This window comes from Vipera berus (genome assembly GCF_964194415.1).
Source record: "Vipera berus genome assembly, chromosome: 2".
Classification (NCBI taxonomy): domain Eukaryota; kingdom Metazoa; phylum Chordata; class Lepidosauria; order Squamata; family Viperidae; genus Vipera; species Vipera berus.
Window position 1 is genome coordinate 181,221,562 of NC_138203.1, and position 24,278 is coordinate 181,245,839.

At 42.6% G+C, this 24,278-nt stretch overlaps 1 protein-coding gene across 6 annotated transcripts in view; it reads right to left on the bottom strand.

Moving 5' to 3' along the window:
- Positions 1-1,573: 1,573 nt before the first annotated feature.
- ADGRL1 (adhesion G protein-coupled receptor L1) overlaps positions 1,574-24,278 on the bottom strand; it is a 159,414-nt gene continuing 136,709 nt past the window's right edge. For 5 of the 6 annotated variants that reach the window (XM_081316708.1, XM_081316705.1, XM_081316707.1 and 2 more), the window contains 12 exons: positions 23,947-24,152; positions 23,126-23,296; positions 22,451-22,660; positions 20,547-20,767; positions 20,116-20,182; positions 19,689-19,780; positions 14,227-14,395; positions 12,540-12,668; positions 12,275-12,371; positions 11,275-11,403; positions 10,906-10,923; positions 1,574-9,067 (listed from right to left, as the gene is read on the bottom strand). In XM_081316708.1, the coding sequence (XP_081172834.1) occupies positions 8,289-9,067; positions 10,906-10,923; positions 11,275-11,403; positions 12,275-12,371; positions 12,540-12,668; positions 14,227-14,395; positions 19,689-19,780; positions 20,116-20,182; positions 20,547-20,767; positions 22,451-22,660; positions 23,126-23,296; positions 23,947-24,152 (2,288 nt within the window). In that variant the 3' untranslated portion in view covers positions 1,574-8,288. The remainder of the gene's footprint in view (positions 9,068-10,905; positions 10,924-11,274; positions 11,404-12,274; positions 12,372-12,539; positions 12,669-14,226; positions 14,396-19,688; positions 19,781-20,115; positions 20,183-20,546; positions 20,768-22,450; positions 22,661-23,125; positions 23,297-23,946; positions 24,153-24,278) is intronic. The other variant, XM_081316709.1, reaches the window with a different exon arrangement.

The window sequence follows — 24,278 nt, forward strand, 5'->3', positions numbered from 1 at the left end:
ACAAAGATGCTTTACAAGGCCAGAACCATAGAGAACCTATTGTGGCAAAAGCAGTTATCACCACTACCACCATCATCGCAGCTAGATGTACTATCATTGCAATTATTATTACAACCACAAATTCTACATCTTCAACATGGTCTAAATCAGTGAAGAGTTTGGGCGTGTGGCTCAGAGCTCCATTCTGTGCCATTGCCAAACTACCCCATGAGTCTGTGGTATGAAAAGGAGAGGGTGGTAGAAGTTATGCTGAATAGAGCTCCCAGCCAAATGAAGGGATTACAGTACCAGATTGGTATACGCACAACATAGATGTAAGAGTATTAAAATGTGGGGGTTGGCACGTGACCTAGTCTAGGTTACAACCTCCATCATCACCTCCAAATTAGAGCTGATCATAATTCTGTCTTTGGAAGGTTCCTGACTCAAGGACATGAGGCTTAATTATCCTAAGACAGAACATGGCTGACTCAGGAATTCTGGGAGTTGAAGTCCATGAGTCAAAAAAGAGCCGAGGTTGCCTACCCCTGCTCTAGATATAGCTGTGGAGTAGGTAGAATACAGCAGCTTCTTGCACAGAGGAAGTCTTAAGCTGAGGCCTTTCAGACATTCTTGAACTACAACACCCAGCATCCCTTCTCTTTGACAGAGTGCTTGAGGAGTCTGGGAGTTAACAATGAGTAGCCACAGGATCACCTCACCCCCAGCCTTGTCATGGAGGTGGCATTCCTGACCACAGCTGGAGCTTTCAATGAGGACAAAGAAGAATTGTGGTGGGTCTCCCTAAGTGGGTGACCAGGGTACCACATCAGCCTCTAAGTCCAGGCCATGGTTAGCCTGGCATGCCGAGTTCTCCTGTGAGTGTCCTGCAGAAAAATTGGTGGAGCCCCCCCCCTCCACAGGGTTCAGCATCCAGATGCCTTTTTTTCTCTCCAGCTCCCCAACAAGCTAGAAAGAAATCTTGCAAACTAGAAAATTTTTGACAGTTTGACTCCTTTACGAACACAGGGATTTGCCTTATTATGAACCAAATTGTTGCCCTTCTAGTTTGGTGGGTTTTTTCTCTCCAGATCACCAGTACTACAACTAAGTTGTTGAGGCCTTTCCTGATTCAACAACTGGGAACCTTTGGGCTGTACCCTGAGTTGTGGCCCTTTCTCTACTTCCTACTTCTTGTTTTCATCAAAGCAGCAACTATTTAAAGCTGTGAAATGGGAACAGACTCTTGTCAACTTTTCAGTTCTTATTGAGACAAAACAAGGAAAAGTATGTTTAGCCAATTCTAACCTTTTAAAAAAAATTAGAACTGTTCCTGAGAAAACAAGACTATTCTCAGAACTTTTTTTAAATCATGCATGTTAGAATAGAGTGTTACATTCAGTAACTGGCTTCATCCTTAGAATGAGTACCCTGACTGAGGCGTCGTTACTTCAGTACCAACACAAGGATTTGGCATGTCTTAGAGCCCCCAGAAGAATGAGATTAGACTAAACTGTTAAGAGTCTTAATCAACCTTGGCTTTGTTCTCTTGAACAAATTAACACTGGAAAAAAAAATCCACAGCCACCTGGAGTTCCAAGAAATTGTATTTCCTTTATTATTTTAATTTTTTTTTTTGTAACTCAACAAGTTTCCATTTTTTTAAATATTTTTAAAATTTTCATTATATATTTTTTTTTCTGTTTAATGCACTCGACCCAAAATTGGTTTGGCATGTTGAGGGGAAGGGAAAGGAACTGAAAGACAGAGAAATGGGAAGGAAGAAGAGACGTACTAGACCAAAGCAGTGGAGTGGAAATAGAAATGGATCAGCACCATGGGGAAGAAGGGGAAGTGAGGGACCAAGGTGGGAGAGCACGAGTCAAACTGTTCCCCACGAGCCCTGACCTCTTGGCCCAGGCCTTCCTTCACGCTGCCATTCAAAAGGCACGGCTTCACCGGTAAACCTGGAGGGAAACTGAACTGGGAAAGCAATGGGGGCAGGGAAAGGGCTGGGATGGGACAGCTTCGAAGAGGCAGTGTGGCTTGAACCGGAAACTAGCCTGATGCTCTCCAGAGTGTGCCGCCATCATCTTTTCTGCTGCCACACATCCCCTCCCTGTCCTAGTGCAAACACTTCTCTTGCGCTGCTGTGCTTGCTTGACACAGAAATATTTAATGCAACCTTCCCCGACCCATTCTCTCCCTGACAGTATCTCATCATCCCCAGCCAGCACCACTATTGGGGTAGACTAATCTACAGACACAAGAGTTCTTACTGGAACTCCTGGTAGTCTCGCTTTAAGGACACCCCAGCACACACAGAGAGGCACAGGCTGGTGCATAGGACCTTAAAAACAAGACCAGTTTCAAGTGAGGAGCTGCTGGGATAAGGAGCCAACAGAAGACTCTTCCTCGTCAAATAATAGGAAAACGGACTCCCCTTAAACAGAGATCCTACTGGAGCACCAGTCTTGTTCATGTAATTTGAGAAGGATGAACAGTTCTCCACTTTTGTGAGCTGCTGGTTGCTGGTTCAGGCTTTGTAGCTGTCCTCCCATGGACTTTGCAAAATAATAACCCTTCAGCCTCACACATGAAGAGTTTGGAAGCAGCCTGAGAGTTCCTAGCAGAGAAAGAAGTGCATTTCACTCTCACACAAAAAGGGAACAGAGCATGTGTGCCACTGCTTCTAGTGATTAAGCTCAGAGTGATTTTTAGAGCAGCAGAGTCTGAGTTCTAAAGTTGCCCTAGAGGTAGTGCTGTCCTGAACTAGCTTATGCATATGTGCCCCTCATGTTGACTTGCAGACAGCCAGTTTTAGGGAAAACAGTGATGGCCTTGAAGAGCAGACAACAGTGTAGCTGTGGAGGGCTGACTTCCCCACCCATCTTCAGAAGAATGGAGAATATAGACCATATGTGGCCCATATCCTCCGTGCTATGCTGGCCTGAAGGCCAGAGGGGATAATTTGGATTAACTTGCACATCTGGTTGCATTGCACCAAGGCAGTGATAAGAAATGGCTCTGGAAAAGCTGAATGGAATACTTTTGCTAAAGTGAGTGGAGCTCACGGATTTGCATAAGTCTTAGACAAAAGTGTAGAGAAAGAGAACTGCAGTCCAGACCCTTCAATTAATGGATTGCAAGCAGAAATGAACGCCATGCACAGAACAACCAGAGACATTTAGAACAATTGTTGAATGGGAAGCTGTTCAGGCCCTCCTCAGGGAATCCCATGCCCTCTCTGGCTATCAGCACAGAAGTAGCAATTACTGTCTCCCAAGCACTCATGATGAGCAGTACCTATCTCCTGGTTTTCTTCTTCAAACTTTTGATATTTTTCATTCCTTCCTGTGACCTCCAGAATGAGATTTCAGTGTTATAAAATAAAAGACAAATATAAAGAGGCATCCTGTACAAAGTCATGACGATTCAGTATCTGTACTATATTAATCTGCACAAGACCTAAGCTAAAGACACTCCCCGACCAACTCAATCCAGGACTTCAGAGAGAATGACACTGAGCTTTTTGGAAGCAGCACAACAGGACTCCATGGTGCCCTTCTTTAGTGTATGTCGCTGGAAGGAGCGAGGGCATCTGAATGATGCAGTCCCCAGGAAAAATCTTAAGAAGCAAAACTCTACACTCTCCCAATAAATGCTGTTGCCATTTTGAAGGAAGTAATATCATTACTGCAGAGAGAAATTATATTCACCCACCAATTCTCGGCAATCTGTTAACAGATCCGAATGACACACATACACAAGGTCTTGGATTCAAGGTGGAAAGTGCAATGGTATCAGCTTTGCTGTGGCAGTAAACCCCACCCCTCACCCCCAGCAACGTCAGTGTTAGGGAGCAGTAAGCAACACGGTGCCATTCTACAACCTATGGTAAAACCCTATTTAAAGCATAATTTTATTTTGCATGCTTTTATGTTCCTCCCCCCCCACTCCCCAAGAACTGTAAGAACAAGAAGTGGGAAACTGCAGAAGTCTGAGAAGAAAGATTATTACATGTGACTATAAATAAAGAGGCATAATGTTTAAAAGTAATTGTAGCCCAGGCATGTTATCTTCTGAAATGTTAAGTGTGGAGGTGTCCTCCATTTAAATTATAATAAGTTCAGTCTGCTCTGAGACTAGTTTCTGCAAATCACATATCTGGATTCCCACAGCTTGTTGTTATATTCCTTGGGCTTGCACTCCAAATGCAAAACAAAACCATTTTTTAAAAAAATCTGCTACCGGGCCACTAAACTAGAACCCAGCATTTGTACCACTTTGTTACACCAGGGATATTGTGATGCTGTTGATCCCCTCTCCTCCAACATTCCTAGATGAAACTACTGTAGCCTTAGAACAATATTTCTCAACCTTGGCAACTTTCAGATGTGTGGACGGCAACTCCCATAATTCCCCAGCCAGTGTGTTATGCTGCCTGGGAATTCTGGGAGTTGACGTCCACACATCTGAAAGTTACCAAAGTTGAGAAGCACTGCTCCAGGCAGTCATATTGAGTGACATACTATTGCCTTTTATTCCATGTCTGCTTATAGCTAGTTGTGTCTCTCTACTCATTCCCATTAATATACAAAACTCTTTGGGGCTTCTCTCTTCAGTTTAAATTTAAAATACCTGTCTCTGTGTCTATATAACTTACTCAAGTTCAAAATAGTAGTGTGTTTTGCCTAGTGGCAACTAGCATTCAAAGAACAGGGCAATGTTAAATTCCAAATTTGAGAACAGGAAGAAGCTGCCTCTCTGTATAAAACTGTTAATATTTGAGCTGATTCCAAGGTTTGGACCCTAAAATCCCCTTATCACAACTGCTACCAATAGAGTTACTCTTCCCACATTTTTTTCCTGGTACCAGGAGACCACATGAAATAACACTGATATTAACTCATCTGTCTGTCGATTTCCTCCTTCCTCCAAGGTTCACCAGCTGAATGGACCTTGAACACCTAACATGCAGGAAAGTGCAAAGCTTTGTGTTGGGCTGCCAAAAACTCAATCCTCATAGCTTCAACTCTTTGCAGGGAGAACAAGGGCAGTCTTTGGTTTCTTTGTTTTCATTTTGCTTTTAATGCGAGGTTTCCACACAGAGGTACCTCTTGGAATAAAAGCCAAGGAGATTCCTGAACCCAGAGCCTTCCTTGGATCAACACAGCAAAGGGAAGTGGGGTGAATAAGGCCATTTGGTATTGGAAGGGGACTGATCAAAACCACAGTTTGTGGATGGAACAGGGAAATGAAAGCAGGATCTTAGTTTTACTTAATCACACACTGACTTGGGGGCAAAATCAAAACTGTGGCAGAAGGAGTTTGGACTCAGAAGGGTTTGCTAGCAACCCTAGCAATCCTCTCCATTTCTTGCACTGCAATACCAGCGAGTAACGCAATAGCACAAAGGACAAAAAGCCCTGCTATCCATTTCCTTGTGCCCTATGTACTCATGATCTGGATATAAAGCAAAAGCTATTTGGGCACCTTTAAAAAATGCCAATTTCATTGTGACTAAATGCAGGAGTGTGGCTATTACTGTGAGCTGGAGAGGCAGGAGGAAAAGATTATATGCGGAATATTCCACCTAATTCTACTATGCATAATTCCTCTTGATTTGAAAACATGCCAGCTCAAGCTCTGCACTCCAGAGAACTATCCATTTATCCTTAGATGTAAAGCTACGGAATGCAGTTCACCTACATGCTTTGTTGCAGCTGGCAGATAACCTTCCACAGTATTTGGGTTATTGGTCGAAAAAGACATGTAGCATGGATTCTCTTTTCCCCAAATTATTCAAGCACAGTTTAGGGTGTCCCAGTGTTTGTTAGAAAGATCTAGTCATGCCACACTCTCAGGGAAACCTGAGGAACCGAAAATGCAAATGGATCAGGATTAGATTTGCCTCCTGGTGAAATCCACAGCATCTCCTATATGGTAATTTACTGGGGAGGGGGTTGGTTCATTGTTAATATTGGCAGTGAGGTAAGAGACAGCGGGACCAGACACTGGAGGATGGTTCATCTTTCTCTCTGAGAAAGCCCAAGCTATCTAGAAAGCTTACTTAAAAACAGCAGATTCTCTGTTTTAGCTTTGAACAGTCATCGATATATCAGCTCTGAGGGGATCGAAAGCCAAACAAAATGAAATCAAAACACTGAATGCCTTGAGGCTCTGGCCAGTGAAAACCACACACCAGTTACCTTCTTTGACAGAATGTCACCTGGCAAATGCTAGCCTGGATGTTTCAAATAAATACGCAGAGTGTGGCTTCTTAAAAAAAGGAAGTGAAACCCTATCTGCCCACCCCTGCTACTAAAATTTCTAAAAGCAAAGGATTTTCCTGGCACCTACAGCATTGCAGAACTACAGCATCTTTGGGTCTTGCGGTAAAAACTTTGAATTTTTTCTCCCCACCCACAGTTGCAAAGTGTCAGTTAATGAGAAAATAATCAACTTCATCAGGATGTATGAAAAAAGTACCTCATCTGGAAGGAAAGGGAAAATGCTTCAAGGTCACAGAAATGACGCAGTATATGTTATATATTACATAAAAATTGTGCCAAAATGTTTCTTTTTTCCTTGATTGTAAAAATCTGCTCTTGGTAGGCTCCCCCCCCATTGTCTTCATCAAAGAAGGGTTTTTCTTTCCCCTTTAATGCTCCCATATACACATGGGACCAGAGCAGAGCGGAGTGCTATATATCTATATATATTTGGATATAGATATATTTCAAACCCAGACAGAAAAGTTCCTTGGTTTGTAGTTTTCCTTTTTCAAGTGAGTAAATCGATTCTTGGTTGATGTTTTGAGGATCTCCTATTTACAGCATTTCAACTGGTATCCCTTCCCCCTTCCCTTAGACCCCGTTCACCCTGCCCACCGCCCGCCAGAGATATGGTGCCTCTAGGTGAGACCGGTTCCTCCTCTAGCTCTCCAGGGACAAGAGCTGTTGAGTAAAGTCGGAGTTGTGCTTGAAGAGGGAGATTTGCTATTTCTTCCTTTGGGGAAAAAGTGCAGTCTGGGTTAAGTGTTTTTGTTTTGTTTTTCTCATTTGTTTGAAAGACACAATCCATCCAGTTTTTTGGGGGGGAAAAAAGAGTTCAACACTCCTGTTTCTCCCCATGCGGTCCCAAATATGTTCGGATGGCAGCCATATTTGCATTGCAAGTACTCCTGATTTTTGCTTTTGCGTCTTCACAGGCAGGAATGAGACAGAAGGAAGAGGATTCTTCTTGCATCACTACTAAATGTTGGAGAAGGAACACAGTAGATTGGGTGAGGGATTGACCCAGCTGACAGCTGCCCTCAATTCCATCCCTCCTCATCTGTATTTTGTATGGTTTCAAGCTTGGTGGCCACAGAAAAGAAATTAAAAGGGGGAATGACCATTAAATGTGGCAACAAAAAGTTAAGCAAAAATGAAAATAAGCCAGCTCAGTGCTACTTTCTCCTTCTTCCCCAGAAGCAATGCTGCAGCTTAAGTATATCTATGTAGCTTTAAAAAGACAAAGGAAAAAAAAGGAAGATCATTTTTTGGGGGGGCAGTCTTGCCACTCTGATGCAACAAATAAGGAACCAATAGAAATCCCACTGATAACCTGTGGGCTTCCCAACAAATACTGGGAGGCTAGTTGTGGTCTTAGCATCAACTGAACAGCTCCTTCCTTCCCCCCCCCTTGTGTACCTTTTCCTATGACATGGGGCAGCTCAGTGGCCATTGGCTGCATCTAAACTCTAAGAAGGCTATGTGCCTTTTTGTTCGTGTTTTCTTGTTGCCTGAAAACAAGCCAATAAAGTCATGGGGAAGGGAGGGTGGAGAGTGGGTGCAGGGTATTTCTCCATGTGCCCCATTCTCTGCACATGGCACCCTCATGGCTTTGATTATTGAAGCAATAAAAATTAATTTTCAACTTTCAAACTTTCTCAATCTATTGTTCCCCCTCCATTTTCTAGGAGGTGTTGTCGTTAGTCTGATCTTCTTGCCTAGATACTGCTCTCTTTCCTCCATTGCATTTGCCTGGAAAAGGAACTGAGATCTTCTAATAGACAATGTCTCACTTTCTGTCTGGAAAACTAAGTGGGTGGAAAGATAGCTGGATAAAATGGCTACCCATCCCTTTGGAGAAGACCTCTGCCTCCACTCTTCCTTCCACCTTCTCTCTTCCACTCATTCCCCAGCCTGCTCCATTCTCTTCTTCCCCACCATTTCTCCAGCAAAAAATGAAAATGTTCAGGTCACAGCAAGGATGCCATGTTGGGGTTAGGAGGTATGGTCCCTTAGTCCCTTTTCAGCCCCTCAAAGGCTGGTCACCAGCTGCATTTGGCCATCTCCCTCCACTGCAGGGTTCTCTAAGCTTGGTGGGACCAAATACCCATCATTGCTGGGTCTCCGGACTTGGTAGTAGGCCTGGAGCTGGTTGCGCTGCACCAAGGCTGGCCGGTTGGTATAGTAGATCTCATTGATGGCTTGGGCATGAGGAAGCACTTCCCCAACTGCCTCAGGGCTGCTGTCCGGATACGGGGAGTCCCTCAGATTGGTCATACTGGTGTATAATGAGTCCCTGTTGGGCGAAGGAGCTTGGCCGTCACCCCCCTCTGTCAGGTCAGCTGTGCAGCTTTCTGACTCCTCCAGGTCGCTCTGGTATAGGATGGACTGTGCCCTCTGAAGCAAGAGTGGCTCCTCTAAGGCCTTATACATAAGTTCAATTTCCATGTTCTCCTCATGTGTCAAGGAAGGGGCATCAGGCACAATGGCGTCATCCTCATTGTTGGTTCCCCCTCCCCCTGCTACTACATTGGGAGGGGGAGGAGGCCCAGGGGGGTTGGAGGTCTCAGTGGAACCCCCACCTCCCTTGACTGCACCACTGCCTCCCCCCCTCAAGTTGTTATGCACCAGCTCAGAGATGATCATTTTTTCAAAGGCCGCAGCATCACTCAGGTTTCGTCGACAATCAGCCATCTTGGTACCCTCGGCGGAGAAGTCACCACTGCGGAGGGAGTAGCTGTTATTGAAGTTGCCATTGAGCGGGAGGGTGTCCATGCCACAAGCGTCTCGGCTGTTGTTCAGGGGGTGCTCTGTAAGGGGCAGCACAGATAGGGGCATTAGTGGCAGAAAATAGGAGGGAGGCCCTGCGCACCTTCTTGGGGGCGGTGGAAGGAGTAACTCCAAGATGTACATTAAAAGGCAAGCTGTTCACTGGAAACATATGAAAGACATCTGAGCAGCATGAACTCATGAATGTTTAGGCACACAAGCGCTATGAATGTGTTTGTGCTGGGACAAAGGAGAATTGCCTGGGTGGGAATCATATGGCACGATTCCCAAGGCAATTGGCTCGTGTTCAGAGAAAGGAGGTAGCCTCAAACTGACTCCACTTCTAACCCCCTCTATATAAAGGCAAAGAGAAATGAATCTAAAACTGCTGCTGGAAAGACAATTTGCGCTGAACTGAATTGGCTAGTGTGTTTCGGGGGCGGCGGCGGGGGGGGGGAAAGGGCTTATTTCAGAGTTCTATACACTCTCCCTTTATTTCAACAAGACACTTTGAAGATTTGATCTAACTATTTTTACAATCCTGTGGAAGAGACAAGGAACCTTTTTAACCAAACCCACTCCTGTTAAAGAGAAGGTGGTGATGGATAAGAAAACAGCCATATGGGAAATGCCAAATGGGTTTTTACTGATTTGCTCTTGGCTGAAGAGCCCTCAGAGTAGGGTTTTCGGGCACAGATGCAACACACACCAGACACCCAAAGGAAACAGGGCTGGTTAACCACATTTAGAAGTATTCATCTAAGGAAATATTCTCTTCCCTCCACCCCCCAAGAAAACCCCAAAGTCCAGAATATCAAGTTATATAACTGCACCATTGGGAAAGAATTGTCATGCTATACCCAAAGTATAGTATAAGCTTTTGAGATAACATTAAATTATTAAGATAGGGAGTTGCTTTCAGTAAGTAAGTAAAGGAGTCACTCCCTAAATAAGCAAGGCTCAAATATTTCCTGAAGTGTCCTAAGTGATGGCTGCGTGTATGAAACAGCATCTTACTTTTTCCCTTGTCTCGGCCTCCCTAGTTCCACAAGATTTAAAAACAAGCACAGAGTCACTTTGAGACCCCAGCATTCTAAAACAAAGAACAAACATGTAGAGCTGTTGTCCCTGAGAAGGTGTATTTCCAAACAAATGGTGAATAATTTCAATGTTCTTTTTCATTGAGTCAGTGAATCTGCAATTCACTTCTCTTTTGGTTGTGTGCAAATGTTGACTGTGTGCAAATAGCTCAGGATTCAAGGGCCTGGGATTTTTTTTTTAAAAATGCTTGTGTTAGAACAGCTGCATCTGTGAGCAATGCCCACTTAGATATGTGGCATGGGTTTGTGAGGCGTAAGTGTGTCCGCGTGTAGAAAAGTGTAATTGCGCATAAGTTATAGGTGATGGAGAAGGAAACAGCCATATGGGAAATGCCTAATTTAGCCAAGCACAGCCACATGCATTATGCAGTATGGATGCCACCTCTTTGCCCACAGAGGAAAGATGCTGAAAGGCAACAGAGTAAAGCAGCAAAGCAGATACTTTAGGCAGGGAGCCCCAGCCAGATCACTGGGCCCACTGCTTTAATCCAGCATGACTGGGAGAGTGGCTAGGTTGGGTATTTCTGAGCTCTGTGGTTGCTACTTGCTCCATCTGGTGCCTACAGCTAGTACTGCAAAAGCCATATGGCTTCCCCACAGCTAAAATAAATGGAAAAGTGAAGCCCGAAGAGTCCCTCCCAGAGCCAGCACTCCCTGCAGCCAACAGAAAGAATGGCACACGCTTGCCCATGCCTGTTGCGCACCCACCCCAGCCTGCCAGTCAAACTAGCAATGAAGGAAACATTACTGCGAAATGGAACTGGAAAGGAGGGACGTACTGGACTCTCGGAAGCTCCCTGGAGGCAGCGTCGATTAGGAGAGAAAAAGGGGAAAGAAAAGAAAAGAAAGGGAGTTACCCAGGTGGCCACAGCATTTTAGTCGAATATTAGCTATGATCCACAATCTTCATATCCCACTGGTCTGAGTTTGGTGGAAGAGCCTGTGGTTTGCATGGATAAAGTCTCAAATTCAACCTCGGCAGAGTTGAAAAGGTTGCGCTCCCCCAATGTGTACAATGTACATCCTGTAGTCCGGATTTGTATAATGTCCCTTCTATTGACGAGGTGCATGGACCCAGAACCTTTTTCCAATCGCAAACTCAGAAGTGAAAAAAGAAGGCTTCTCCTTCTAGATGGTGACCATCTTACCTGGAGAGTTGAAGACAGGGGGTGAGGCAGGGTTGAAGCCCACAGACTCAGCAATGAGTGTGTTGTAGGGACTGCTCCCGCCCCGTGTCTGCAGCACGGGGTTGGTCAACAGGTGGTTCCCCATTGTACCTGCAAAGAGAGTGTATGCACAAGTGTTAGGATTCTGCAGGACACAAATGTCTGTATCTGGGTGGGTGGTGAAGAGTTGTAGACCAGGGGTCCACAATCCCTGGTCCGTGGACTGGCACCGGGCCACGGCATGCCAGCAACTGGGCCGTGAAAACCAGTGAAGCCCCATTTGAGGAATGCAGGCAGCACACAAAACCACACCCCCTCTTTCTCCGCAAAACTGGTCCCTGGTGCCCAAAAGGTTGGGGGCCTCTGTTGTAGATGATAGGGAAGTTCTTTGGAGGAATGATCACTACAATATAAGCTAGACTGGAGTTTTATCATTTTCTTGAGAGGACATCCGGCGATAGCTAAGAAAGAGAAGGCTACTTCAGAAGAAATTGATGCAAAGTATTAGGTTAGGAGTTGAAGAAGGGGCTTTGTGACTGCCCGCTTAGGGCAGGAAATCTTTTTACTTGGTGTTATGTATGGGGTTTAATAACACTGCAAGCAACGGCTCTACCGATACCACCAGGTGGCGCTGGGCCGAAACTGCTGTGGCCGGGAGCAGCGTTTCGGCGGGAAAGCCACGTTTAAATCTATTGGCTGGAAGTGTACCTGGACCCTCGGTGGGAAAGCCAGGTTTAAATCTATTGGCTGGAAGTGTACCTGGACAGGTACAAATATGGCACAGGTAACCCCTATTCACCCAGTACCGTCTACCCTTCAATAAAGAACGTGTGCTGTATTCATCGCCTGACGTCCTTCCTGCGTTCCAGAACCCACAACACAATACTCAGCAGTACGGATTTTCCTCTTCACTTGTACGGGTGCAGATTCTCATTCTGGTTTAGGATGGGTTCATTGGAAATGATGGATGGTGACCACTCACCTCGGTTAAGTGTCGGAGTGCTGTTGAGATCACCTGCCATGAAGCTGGACTCCGTCTGTTTCCTCACAGTATCATTCCACATTCTCCGGATTCGGCTCTGAAAAGACAAGCCCATTCTGGATGTAACAGAATTTTGTCCATTTTACCCATTCATCTTACATTCATGTCCTGGTCTTCTTAAAACCTTTAGTTTGACTAAATCCTCTAGATTTAACTAAATCGTCTGTCCAGTGACTGATCTGCACTAATCCCTGCCAGACTTTACCTGTGTCCCAGAGTAGTAACGGTTGTTGCTGCGGATAGCTGAGGTCTTGAGGGAGCCTAGTGTGGCACCTGGTTGGCTCCGGAGGCAACAGGATGCATGTCGCAGGCATTTGCTGAACTCCCGGTGCACCTAATGCAAAACAGGGGAAAGAGGGGAAAAAAGGGAAAGGGAGAAAATGCATTGTTCCATTCAGCTTTCAGACAAGCCATTCATTGTACTCTGCTTTAAGAGGGGTGAAATTGGTAACATATTGCACCTGGAACTTCCTTTGCTGCTGCTTCTGTCTTTTTTACTTACCACATACATACAAGCATTAACAAGAGAAACACAGAATACTTACACAGTATCCTTTCACTTGTGTGGATAAGAACACTTCCCAGTAACACAAGGGCTCTTTCTGCTGTTATTTCAGCAACTATTCTTGGCTTTTCAGAAACAATCTTTACCATCATGCAAAACTAGAGGTGGAACTTTCGTTTACTTGCTTAAATAAGGAAAAATGTATAAAGTAAAAAGGTGTCTCACTTTGTCAGGAATATTTTTTTTAAAATAAAAGAGTACTAATTACAAAAAAACCCCCAACCCCTGGTAACAAACACTGTCTGAAAAAAGTCAAATATACTTTTTCTCACAAATCACGATGAGTTGTGCATGATTTAATTCATCTAGGTTCAAAACTAGAAATTTTTATCCATATAATGTTAAGTCGTGGGCTCTGGTGAGCAGGAATGAAGACACACGGCTGAGTACAGAGAAACTCATTCTTTTATTCAAGCTGGAACTGTACTTAGGCTTGGGCCGCTCCCAGCCCCAATATATAGGCAAGCCCTATGGTAGCAACCAATAAAATTGAACCCGCGCTTGCCGCCTGAGGCTGACCAATTACAGGCCCAGAGACGGCCTGTCTGGGTTGCTGGAGAACCGTTAGTTCTCCAGCAATGCACGTGGCGTGGTACCCAAAAGCCCAGTACATAACATACAAAATCTATGCCAATTGGATATCTTAATCAGCTAATTATTAAGACTAGTATCTATATGCTACTAAAACTCTTGTGTCTGTAACTCTTAACTTAGCAAAACGGTGCAAAACTTTTTCAATCATGGTACCTCAAATGGGCTAACTTAGAGAATGTGTCCAAAACCCAGGACACATGACTCCTGTGGAACTGGAATTTGGCAAATTTTATAAAACATTTTATGACATAAAATTATTATAGAGCATTTTATGACACAATACAAAATGTGATAAAACAGTTCCTGTGATCAAACTTCTGATGTTTTGAATGTGCTGTACACTTCAACATGGGCTACTTTCAAGGCATCTACATTTCTGAATATGTATCCTGAATTTTAAAGAATGGTTTAGGTACATTAAGCTCTTCCATTGTTAAAGACATTGAAGGCTCTGGTAGGGAAATATCTCTGAAATGAGGACCCAACTGTCACAGGTTGTCTATAACCAAATGAAATTATTTCATCAGATAGTTCAATTCGTAATTAGTCAACGTAGATTCAAAGTATCCTACAGTCAGTGCTGGTTTTCTGCAAAGAAGCCTAGGCCTGTGACTAGGAAGCCCTGTTGCTTTTATAAAGCCCCTGGATCAGCATTTTGCATATCAACTTCACTGGTTTTCCACAACCTGCCATTCTAACCTGTGTCGTGTTTTTCAATATCAGAACTACCCACCTTTTTCTGCAGTGCACAATGAAAAACAAAGAAGAACATGCCCTGGAAAGCATTGAAGGTAGTGAAGAGGTAGGCCATGACAATAGATTCCTTGTTGATAAAGAGGAGGCCAAAGGCCCAGGTGAGGCCCAGGAGAAAAAGTAGAGTAATGGCTCCAAGTGCCCAAGACCTGTAGAAAGAGAGACTAGTAAATACAAGAGAGGCATTGATTCCCCTCACCTGGAATATTTGTTTATTTAATATAGTATTCATGTTAAATAGGGATGGGAAAGCTTATAACTATTCCTAGACCCACTATATAAAGGGGAGGAGAATCCAGCTGGGGTGGATTCTATATGTTTGATGTTAAATTTATTTGATACTTGGGTCATTTCCCCCCCCCCCTTTCTTTGTACACCAATCTCTTTTCTTTTTTGTTGTTAGTGCTGGATTTGCTTATTTTTTGTTTCGTATTTTACTTTTGTGGATAAGGCAAAATAAATATAGTATTAAAAAAAAAGATGAGCATCGATTACATTGGGGCTTCACTCCTCACATCTTCCTCCTACCTTCAGAAAGTGGGTTCCTCAACCTTGTACACAGGGCAAGCTGCCTTGAGAAGGTGAATGTGGTTTTACCTCAGTGCTTGATGAGATGGAGCTACAGGGCTAGGCAACCTCGGCTCTTTTTATGACTCATGGAGTTCAACTCCCAGAATTCTTGAGTCAGCTATTCTGGATTCTGGATGGACCAGAATCTGCCTGTGCTGCACACTTTATGAAAAAATACACCAAAATGCTCATTTACACAACAAGCCACAAGGCGAGGGACTGGAAGGACCTTAAGTGAGATTTAAATGTCATATAGCCTGAACAGCAGCCTAAGACAGTGAATATAAAATCCAAGGTAACACATTATTACTTCTACAGGGGCAACTCACATTCCCAGGCCTTAATGGTCCTGAAAGTACTTTCTTCCTCCTTGCTCTCTAAGAAAGAATTTATTAACTGTTTTTCATAGCTTTTCTCCCAAGGGTAAATTTAGGAGTGAAGGAAGAGAAAGTGTGTTTGACTGAATACTGGGATTTGTTTTTCTGTATATGTAATGAAGGAAAGAGTTCCTCTGCTGATGCCAGAGGGTGAACCAGAAATAAATGGGTGAGAAGACATGAGATAAGGGAAAAAAAATATTTCCTCCAGTTCTCTGATGGGGTTGTGTGTCAGATGTTACTAGTCAAAAAACTGCTTAGTGGGCTCTGTTTTCTTAATCATCCTTATCAAATCATGCTGACGGTTATAAAGCTGCCTCTTTTACTTTGGCCCTCTGCTATTACCCTCTGCTTTTATTCATGTATTACAAATGAAATGGGGGGGGGGAATATCATCACATTCCCCATTCACAGTTCCCTGCAGTTCTCTATCCTAAATTTCATCTTGGCATTCTTTTTTCTCCTCTCTCTCTCATACATAGCAATATTTATTTTAATCTTCTGGTGTTTTAAAATATCAAAAGTATACCAAATTTAACACACAAACTTTTTTTGTAGTATAACTATGCTTCAGCCTAGCCCTTTGTAAGGTGGCCTGATACCAGAAAGCCTGAATAATTAGATATTCAGCTTTGTTTCTGAGCACACATTCATACATTTATGCTCTTTTTAAAACTTTATTCTACTGGAACTGATATTATTGAAATTAGTAAGAAGAAAGTTCCGGAAACTCAGAAATGGAAGATACTTTATTTAGACTGAAGAACATTCAATTTTCATTAAAACAATGGATTTTGCTACTCTTAGATTCCATAAACATATTTGTTTTCAGTCAAGTTTTTTTAATACAGGAAGTTGAATATTCCCCATCATATAGCATTCAGTCTATCCATGTATCCTACAAAGAGCTTCCTCGGATAGGAATCGTATAACAAGACATGGCCTCATTCTTTTATATTCAGAATATTCCACATATGATTGTTGTCTTCCCTTATTCTTCCCATTCCCAATAAGTTCTTATTTCCCAGTAAGTTCTTTTCGAAAGGGATTTCTCACTAAAATATCCCTGATGTACAGTTGTTTCTCATTTCTGGGTTTTGCAGCAAAGAAAGTCCAAATCACTTTCTTAGTCTCTACTTTTTATAGCGATGCTAATAACAGGCACAGGATATTGCCACATAGTGGGAAAGTCTAACATGATTGCTTTGGGGTGGAGAAAGCCTTGGTCACCTGTTATGAGCTACTCTTAGAATCCAAAGTATCTTCAAAGAAGTGGCCCCTAGTTTTAATTATATTTTTATATTAATATTAGCCTCAATCCCAGAATCATACATGGCTTGAATCAACCTTAAATCATTTTGATTCTCAGGTCACACACATACTACTTGTTCTGCCTCCTGGTTCATATGTACCTTCAACAGGAAAGCCTTCTCATGTATACATTTTTTAAAGCACAACGTAAGTGCTCCCCCCTGTTGTGTGACATATGAAAGATAGAATGTACATGAATTCTCTCTCATTGACTTGATATTTACACCAGCAGTCCACTAATGTTGAATGCATGTTCTTATAATTGGGTGTTTGGAACAATGGAGGATTTCTGTTGTTATACTACTTTCCTTACAGTGTAGTATTCTTTTTTCCTGGGCTGGCTCAGCAATTTGGGATATAGCATTTATACAGTTTCATTTTGGATTAGCTCATGATTTGATCTTGTCTGCCATGCAACCATGGAGAGTATCAATTAGTATTTGGCCCCATACATGCAGATGTCACTATTCTGCTCAGATGGTAAATAAGTGACTGGAGGGTAGAGAAGCACCATATAAATTTCACTGTCATAGACAGATCATTATATGGTTACCAGGCTAGCCATCAGTATAAACATCTGCACAGGTTATGGACTAGTCAAAATGGTTTGCCCCTAGTATCTAATGCAGGGGTGTCAAATGGCCAGCCCACGGGCCGGATGCATCATAGCAAAACCACCCCCAACCCATTGCTGGGAATGGGAAAAAGTCAAGATATGTCGTGACACGTCACGTGATGTTGCGAGTCTGACACCCCTGGTATAATGGATTTGATTTACTGAATCCACTTGGGGATTTTCCTATACTGGCTGATCAGTAGAACACAAAAAACAGCATGGACAATACATAAGACTGTCCCCACCTGATTTGACAGGGAACTGAAACATATGAAACAAAAGGCATGGCAGCTTTTTGAGAACAGCTGGAATAAATCTTGGGATCAGTCAGGACATCAAAGGTTCAAGTTGATTAAGAATATTATTCCATGGCAGCAAGGACAGCAACAATTACCTATTTTCCACTGCATCTGCTTTTCTATCTCCTGCACCAGAATGCTGGGAATGTGGGATGATAAGCTGGAAGACTTTATGCCTCACTCTAAATAGTTGATACTATTGTTTGCAAAGGAAGCATCAATAGATGCATTTTGATTTGGACACCATTGTCAGAGCAGGTATGATGTTGTCCCTTTGGGACCTACTTTATTCTGTTGTTTAATATGCTCAGCTTGTGGATACTGAAGATCTGAACAGACTGTATGGAGAAAGGAGCCCATACCACCCCCACCATATGTCCCTCTGGAATGAGCCAATAAAAACCTATGAGACTGTTACCAGACCTATTTCTGAGCAAACATAGGGCACAAATATCCTTCTTTCTTTTGCAGACATTCATGTATTCCCTCTGCGAGTGCTATGTATTTTTCTTCTTTTTATGTCCTTTATTTATCCCCATTTAATGTCTGTTAGTATATTGTTTATTGATGTATTATTATATTTTTGTTTTGTTATTTGTATACTATTTTGGGATGATTACATGAGAAATATATTTGAAGGATTGTATACATAAGTAGCCATTAAAAATTAATTCTTTTGCTTTTCTGAATAAAGACAAATATCAGGAAGTGTCAATTTGTATGAAATATTTAAAAACCCCAAACAGCATATTGACACATTGAGCTGAACTGGAATCCAAAATAGACATAGCTGTAAAATCATACCAGAGGTGAATACATTCTTTGCAATTAGACAAATTGGAAAAACAGAAGAAAAAAATCAGCATGAAAGAACTGAACTGTTTTCTGAAAATAATAGTTGTACTCTTTTGATAACAGTATTAGGAAATAGAAAGTACTATGTCAATTCTGTCCAGTGCTTTTTTTGTAAAAGAAAAAGGTGCCGGAACTCACACATGTCATACAACCCGCCTTGCCTATCCTACAAGGTTTCATCCAAAAAAGGTGCCGGAACTCCGTTCTGAGCGTTCTATGAGAAAAAAAGCCCTGATTCTGTCTATAATCCAAGGTGGAAACCTTCCATCTACTGCTAACTACAGATTCCAGCATCCCTTCCTAGCTAATGTACTAGAGTTTCCGTTTAATTAATACCTGCAGAGCTAAAGTTCCCCACTACTGAATTCCAGGTTTACAGGATTCTTAAATCATGTGCACATCAGGGCGATACTATATAAACTAGGTTTCTTGGATGCCTTCTGTTCAATTTTCATGCACTGACTGACTGAAAAATGGAGGGAACCCAAACACTGATTTTCATCATGATAGTTAGAGGGCATTCTGGGAGCTGCTAAAGAGGGTATCCACGGATTGCATTCGGCTTCATTCTTGGAACTCCTAGGGATTATCAGCCTCTCTTGGATGTGTTTGTTCATTCTTGCTCCAGGTACCCTTAAGCATGGTTCTGAGTCACTTGAGTTAGATTAAGGAAGGTTAATGAACACTGCATTTCTCAGTTTGGTAGATGTTAAAATGGAACTATTTGTCTTAACTTAGCAACAAGCAAAGTAAGTTCTGCCCAACAATTACAACTGGCTGGATTATTCTATTATGAAAACGAGTATAAGAAGGTGTGAACTTGTGAGTAACGCATGTGTTTTGACAGTTTGTCATTTGTAAACTATTTGCTGCAAAAAATCTTTCCCAATTTTGTTAATGAGGTATGCTTTTCACTTCATTTGCTGTTGAATAAAACAACTCTATTTATCTAGGAGAATGGGAATTCCTTTTACAGGGGTATGCAAGGTTGTGTTTTTTGAAAATGAGGGAATGACTTCAAGAAATCTTTGCAGGGGGTTGTTTTGCAAAAACATCAGCTGTCCAAAGGCCTTGGCTAGAGTCTAGACAAATGCTTCAAGGAATCATCCTGTTTCTGAGCCACTTCCAAAGTTCAGCATGCCATAAGGACCATTTCAACTCTTCAAACCCCTTTCTCTGGAACTATGTTTTTCATTTTCAGCTGTGAGTTGGTAATGAGATATTGCTGGACTCACTGACGAGGGCTTGAGAAAGGTCCTACATTTAAACATAGAGATGCCTACTTTGTCTAGGCTGGACATGTTTTGTTCCAGTGTCCTACGTTTGTTCAGATGACAACAGAATTAAGCTATTAAGATAAGGAGGTGTTTCAACCTACATCAGAAGATCAAAAGGAATCAAAAGAGAAACTTACTTGATATTGTCAAGTCGGCTGGAGTCAGGCTTGAGGACAGATGTGTTGCGGATCATCTTGTGCAGAGTGATCATGAGGAACACAAGGTTGATCTGGAAGATATGTACAGATGGATAAACGAATGAACGAACGAACCAACGAAGGGACGTGTGTGATGGGAATTCTTTGCCTTACAGTTCCCCCAGTTAGAAACCGTTTTCTGTCCCATTCTGAGAATGGCAATGAATTCCCACTGCACTGTTTTGGAGTCAGATGTGCATTACAGCACATATTCTGAGCTTTGGGAAGAAAAAGGATATCTAATGGATTGGGAAGTGTTGGAATAAGGACTTCAGTACTCTATCCAGGTTTAGTTTGAAGTCTTGGATTATAAGACCGAGGGAAAAATCCATCCTCAACTATGCCAAACAATCCTTCGATGACTCACCCCAATAACAAAAGAAACGGGTCCAATGAAACTCCAGATGAAATAGTTATCAACTCGAAGCCAACAACTGCCAAAAGAGAGCAAGACATGCTTAAACAGAGACTCAAAGAACAGTGGACATCCCACACCTTCACTACTGCATACAGTAGTTTGACTGGCATGCAATGATAATTTCCCCGAAACTTGCTTGGAAACCTAGATTAATTCCTTGTTCATCCAACTGCTTTGGTCTTCTAGCATACCTTTCCTTTTGGTATCCCTTGTCTTATCTCTAAATTTTTACTTCTTCTTTCAATTAAAATCTAGTACTTCTACCACATCTCAAAGGATAATGTATTTATCCTCTTCCTTACATTTACACATTGGATCTGTGATTAAAAACAGAACATCATTCTTGTTCATCCTCCACCAGCTGTGGCCCCTCTACTTACGCCTTTTCAGTGCCATAGCTCCGGTAGTCAATGGCAGCAGCAATTCCCACTACCAGGGCAGGAAAACAATAGCCACCTAGGTAGTAGTATTTCCTACGGGAATACTCGCTTTCAAACACTTCAACCAGCATGAGGTAAAGGTGAATGGCCTCCAGGCACATCCAGGAGAATGCTGCCAGGAAAAAGTAGTGAAGCAGCCCAGCAAAGATGGGGCAGGCAATCTGGGGTTGAAGGGAAAAGAATACCAGTTAGCATGGATTTTTGTGTATCTTTGGGGGGGGGATATGATTTATTTAAAATCTCTACATTGTGCTTCCAGTTATGCAACATGCAATTTATATGTTGTTGATATTAGAAAAAGAGAAGGCTGTCTTCATCTCTACAAATCATTCTGTGCACCAATTGCTGCTCTTTAAAGACTGCCCAAATTCCAAACTACAGCTTCCATCAGCATAGCCAGCCTGGGTAATGGTGAACAGTAGTGGAATCTCTTTGTAACAATATACGCAAGGCCACAAACTGTTTCCATTTGTTGTGTACATTGGCCCCCTTCAACAATATTCTTTCATTAAGTCACCCTACTTCCACTCATCATGTGCCCTAGGACAGGGGTCCCCAACCCCCGGTCCGTGGACTAGCACCGGTCCACAGCATGCCAGAAACCAGTCTGTGCAAACAGGATGCAGGCAGCACACAAAACCATGCCCCCTCCAGTCCGCGAAAAAAGCCTCTCTCCAAGGAACCGTTCCCTGGTGCCCAAAAGATTGAGGACCTCTGCCTTAGGACTTCTTTAGGGGCAACTGAATCATCTGCAGCTTTTGGTTGCTTGCACCGCAGTGCTGAATTGTATTTAGTGTTTGCTTCCCCAGTCTTAAATATTTCTCCTATCACTTATAACACAGAGATTCTTCTCTGAATTTTGATAAGCTGAGATTATACTATTAGAAATGCTCTTGAATTCCTAGAAGGATCTATTAATCTCTTCCTCCCTGTTCCCTGTCTTTGCCAACTGATGAGAGAAAGTTGCTCAAGTTTATCTTTTTAAAAAAATCTTATTTAGGTGGACACATAGCCTAGAAAGACAGGCAGATGTTTCCCCTACCCCCAAAACCTCATAAATGGGTGATGTGTACTATTCCTGCTATGGTTATCATCATCACCACTACACAATCATAATCAATGCCATAATCTTAAGACTATGCTGTTGCACTGAAAAGAGGCAGCGGGTAACCTTCCTCCATAAAGAGAAGGGAAGATGCTAAAGGGAAGATGCTTCACAGAGAAAATAGAATTCTACTTCCAAGCTAAGTAACTCTTATTTTCATATATTTTTTATTGAACCTTTTAAACAAGAAGATAAAAACTAATATAAACTAGTACAAAGTAAGGAAGAAAAAAGAAAAAGCAAAAAAAAAGTCCAAGAAAAGAAAAAATGCTGAAGAAGACTAGAAGAATAAAAATAAGATATAAAGTGGCTTCTTCACAGCAGTTATAAATATAAATATATTTTAACATCTCTCTCCAAAGTTATATTCTTTCTGTAATCTATCCTACGATAACCTCTCACTTTTGTGAATTCAACAAATAAATATTTGAAAACATGTTATCTGAAAATCTTTTTGCAGTCTAATATTTCTTTAGTAATACACAGAGGTCAGTGAGATCTTCAGTGGAATAACAGTCCAAGGGACGTATGCAGGCACACACACACTTACACCATTTTCTGAATTGAAAAGGCTTACTGTCAATGTCACCCTGAATTTGGCAAACCAAATGAAACCTAGTGAGAGCCCCATCCTAGCATATTCTACCTCATCTCCCCAATGTGCCTTGCAGATCCCACTATGCAGAGGAACAGTCCATGGTGGCTTTGTATATGATAGGAAAGGAAAACCATCACATACCTCATATTGTGTCTTGTCAATTCCAATAAGAAAAAGGAGCTCAGTCATGAAGAGATTGATGCAGAGGTTCTTGTGGATGGTGTTGCGGTCAGTTTGCAACCCACGGAGGAAACAAAAGGTGGATATGCAAATGGCCAAGCAGACCAGAGAAATTACAATGCCCACCCATGTGATGACAGACAGCAGAAGTTCATTGATGCGGCCCTGATACTGAAAAGAAAAAAAAGGAAGAAGCCCGGTGAGTGTGGTTCCCCTATCCCCTTAGCTGCATGCTAAATTTTATACTGAACTTAGTAATTAGAACAATGGTCTCCACTAATAGGTAGCTGTGGTGTGCTTTGGGCATTTTCCAAATACTGCGAAGCCATTTCTCATTCATTCATTCATTCATTCATTCATTCATTCATTCATTCATTCATTCAGTTAGTTAGTTTTCTATACCGCCCTATTCCCGAAGGACTCAGGGCGGTTTACAGGGCATCATAGACTGACCATCTTCTTAACATCTGAAGAGTAACAACTGCCCTGATTTTACATATGACCCATACAACAAGATAAAGATTCAGCATGCATTAAGAGTTAAAAGGATGGCCCCAATGACCGGAAACCATTTCCCTCCACCTAACAAGCTGTCGTATTTTCTCCCGCCGTTCTTTAGGTGAGTGATATGCTTACAATTTCACGGTGTGCCATGAGGACAGCAAAATTGGTGAGATGACTGCAAGCACAGGTGGTGTGGGTCTTGTTGGTCTCCATCAGCCGGCAGCCCTGTGTGGACCAGTATCCCATCATGGAACGCTCCGAATAGTTCCAGAAAGAGCAATTGGCATTGAAGTGATTCTTGTCCTATGTGGAAACAGAAATGGGCCTGGGTGTCATCAATAGAAAAAAGATTGGTGGGGGGAAGGGCACTTCCTGAATACAGATACCGAAAAAAATGTATGACTTGATTAAAAGTGAATTTATACATGCTCAAAACATTAGCAGGGACGCGGTGGCTCAGTGGGTTAGGATGCTGAGCTTGCTGATCAGAAGGTTGGCAGTTTGGCGGGTCGAATCCCGAGTGCTGCATAACAGAGTGAGCGCCTGTTACTCGTCCCAGCTTCTGCCAACCTAGCAGTTCAAAAGCATGTAAAAAATGCAAGTAGAAAAATAGGGACCACTATGGTGGGAAGGTAACAGCATTCTGTGCGCCTTTGGCGTCTAGTCATGCCAGCCACATGACCATGGAGACGTCCTTGGACAAGCGCTGGCTCTTCGGCTTTGAAACGGAGATGAGCACCGGCCCCTAGAGTTGGAAACAACCAGCATGCATGTGGGGGGGAACCTTTACCTTTACCTAAAACATTAGCAGTGAAGCCTTTACAGAGTGTAACTTTGCCGCTGTTGTAGTTTAGTACAGATTAAAAGGCACAAGTACCAGGGTATGGGATTTATTGAAATGTGCAAAGAAAAGGAAACAGATAGAACGATCCCAGGAATCATGCTTATCTCACCTCCAGGTGGGAAAGAGTAAAGATGACAGGGTCCATAAGGAAGACACGACTAGATTCCTTGTTGATGGAGGCAGCAATAACTTGTGAATTGACAACAAGTGAGGGGCTAAGTGGACCAACTTCACTTCCAAGCTTGATTGTGGCATTCTCAGTAGAAAGGAAAAATCCCAAATTATTGTAGAGGATGAAAACAACTTTGACCACCCCTATGGAACAAAGGGAAAGGAGATCAGTCCTATAGCCTGGGGTGTAATAGACAGGATCAATTATTGCTAGAAAGGGAGGAAAAGAGGTAATGCATGATGATGGTCTCCAAAATGTTCCAGGAAGAT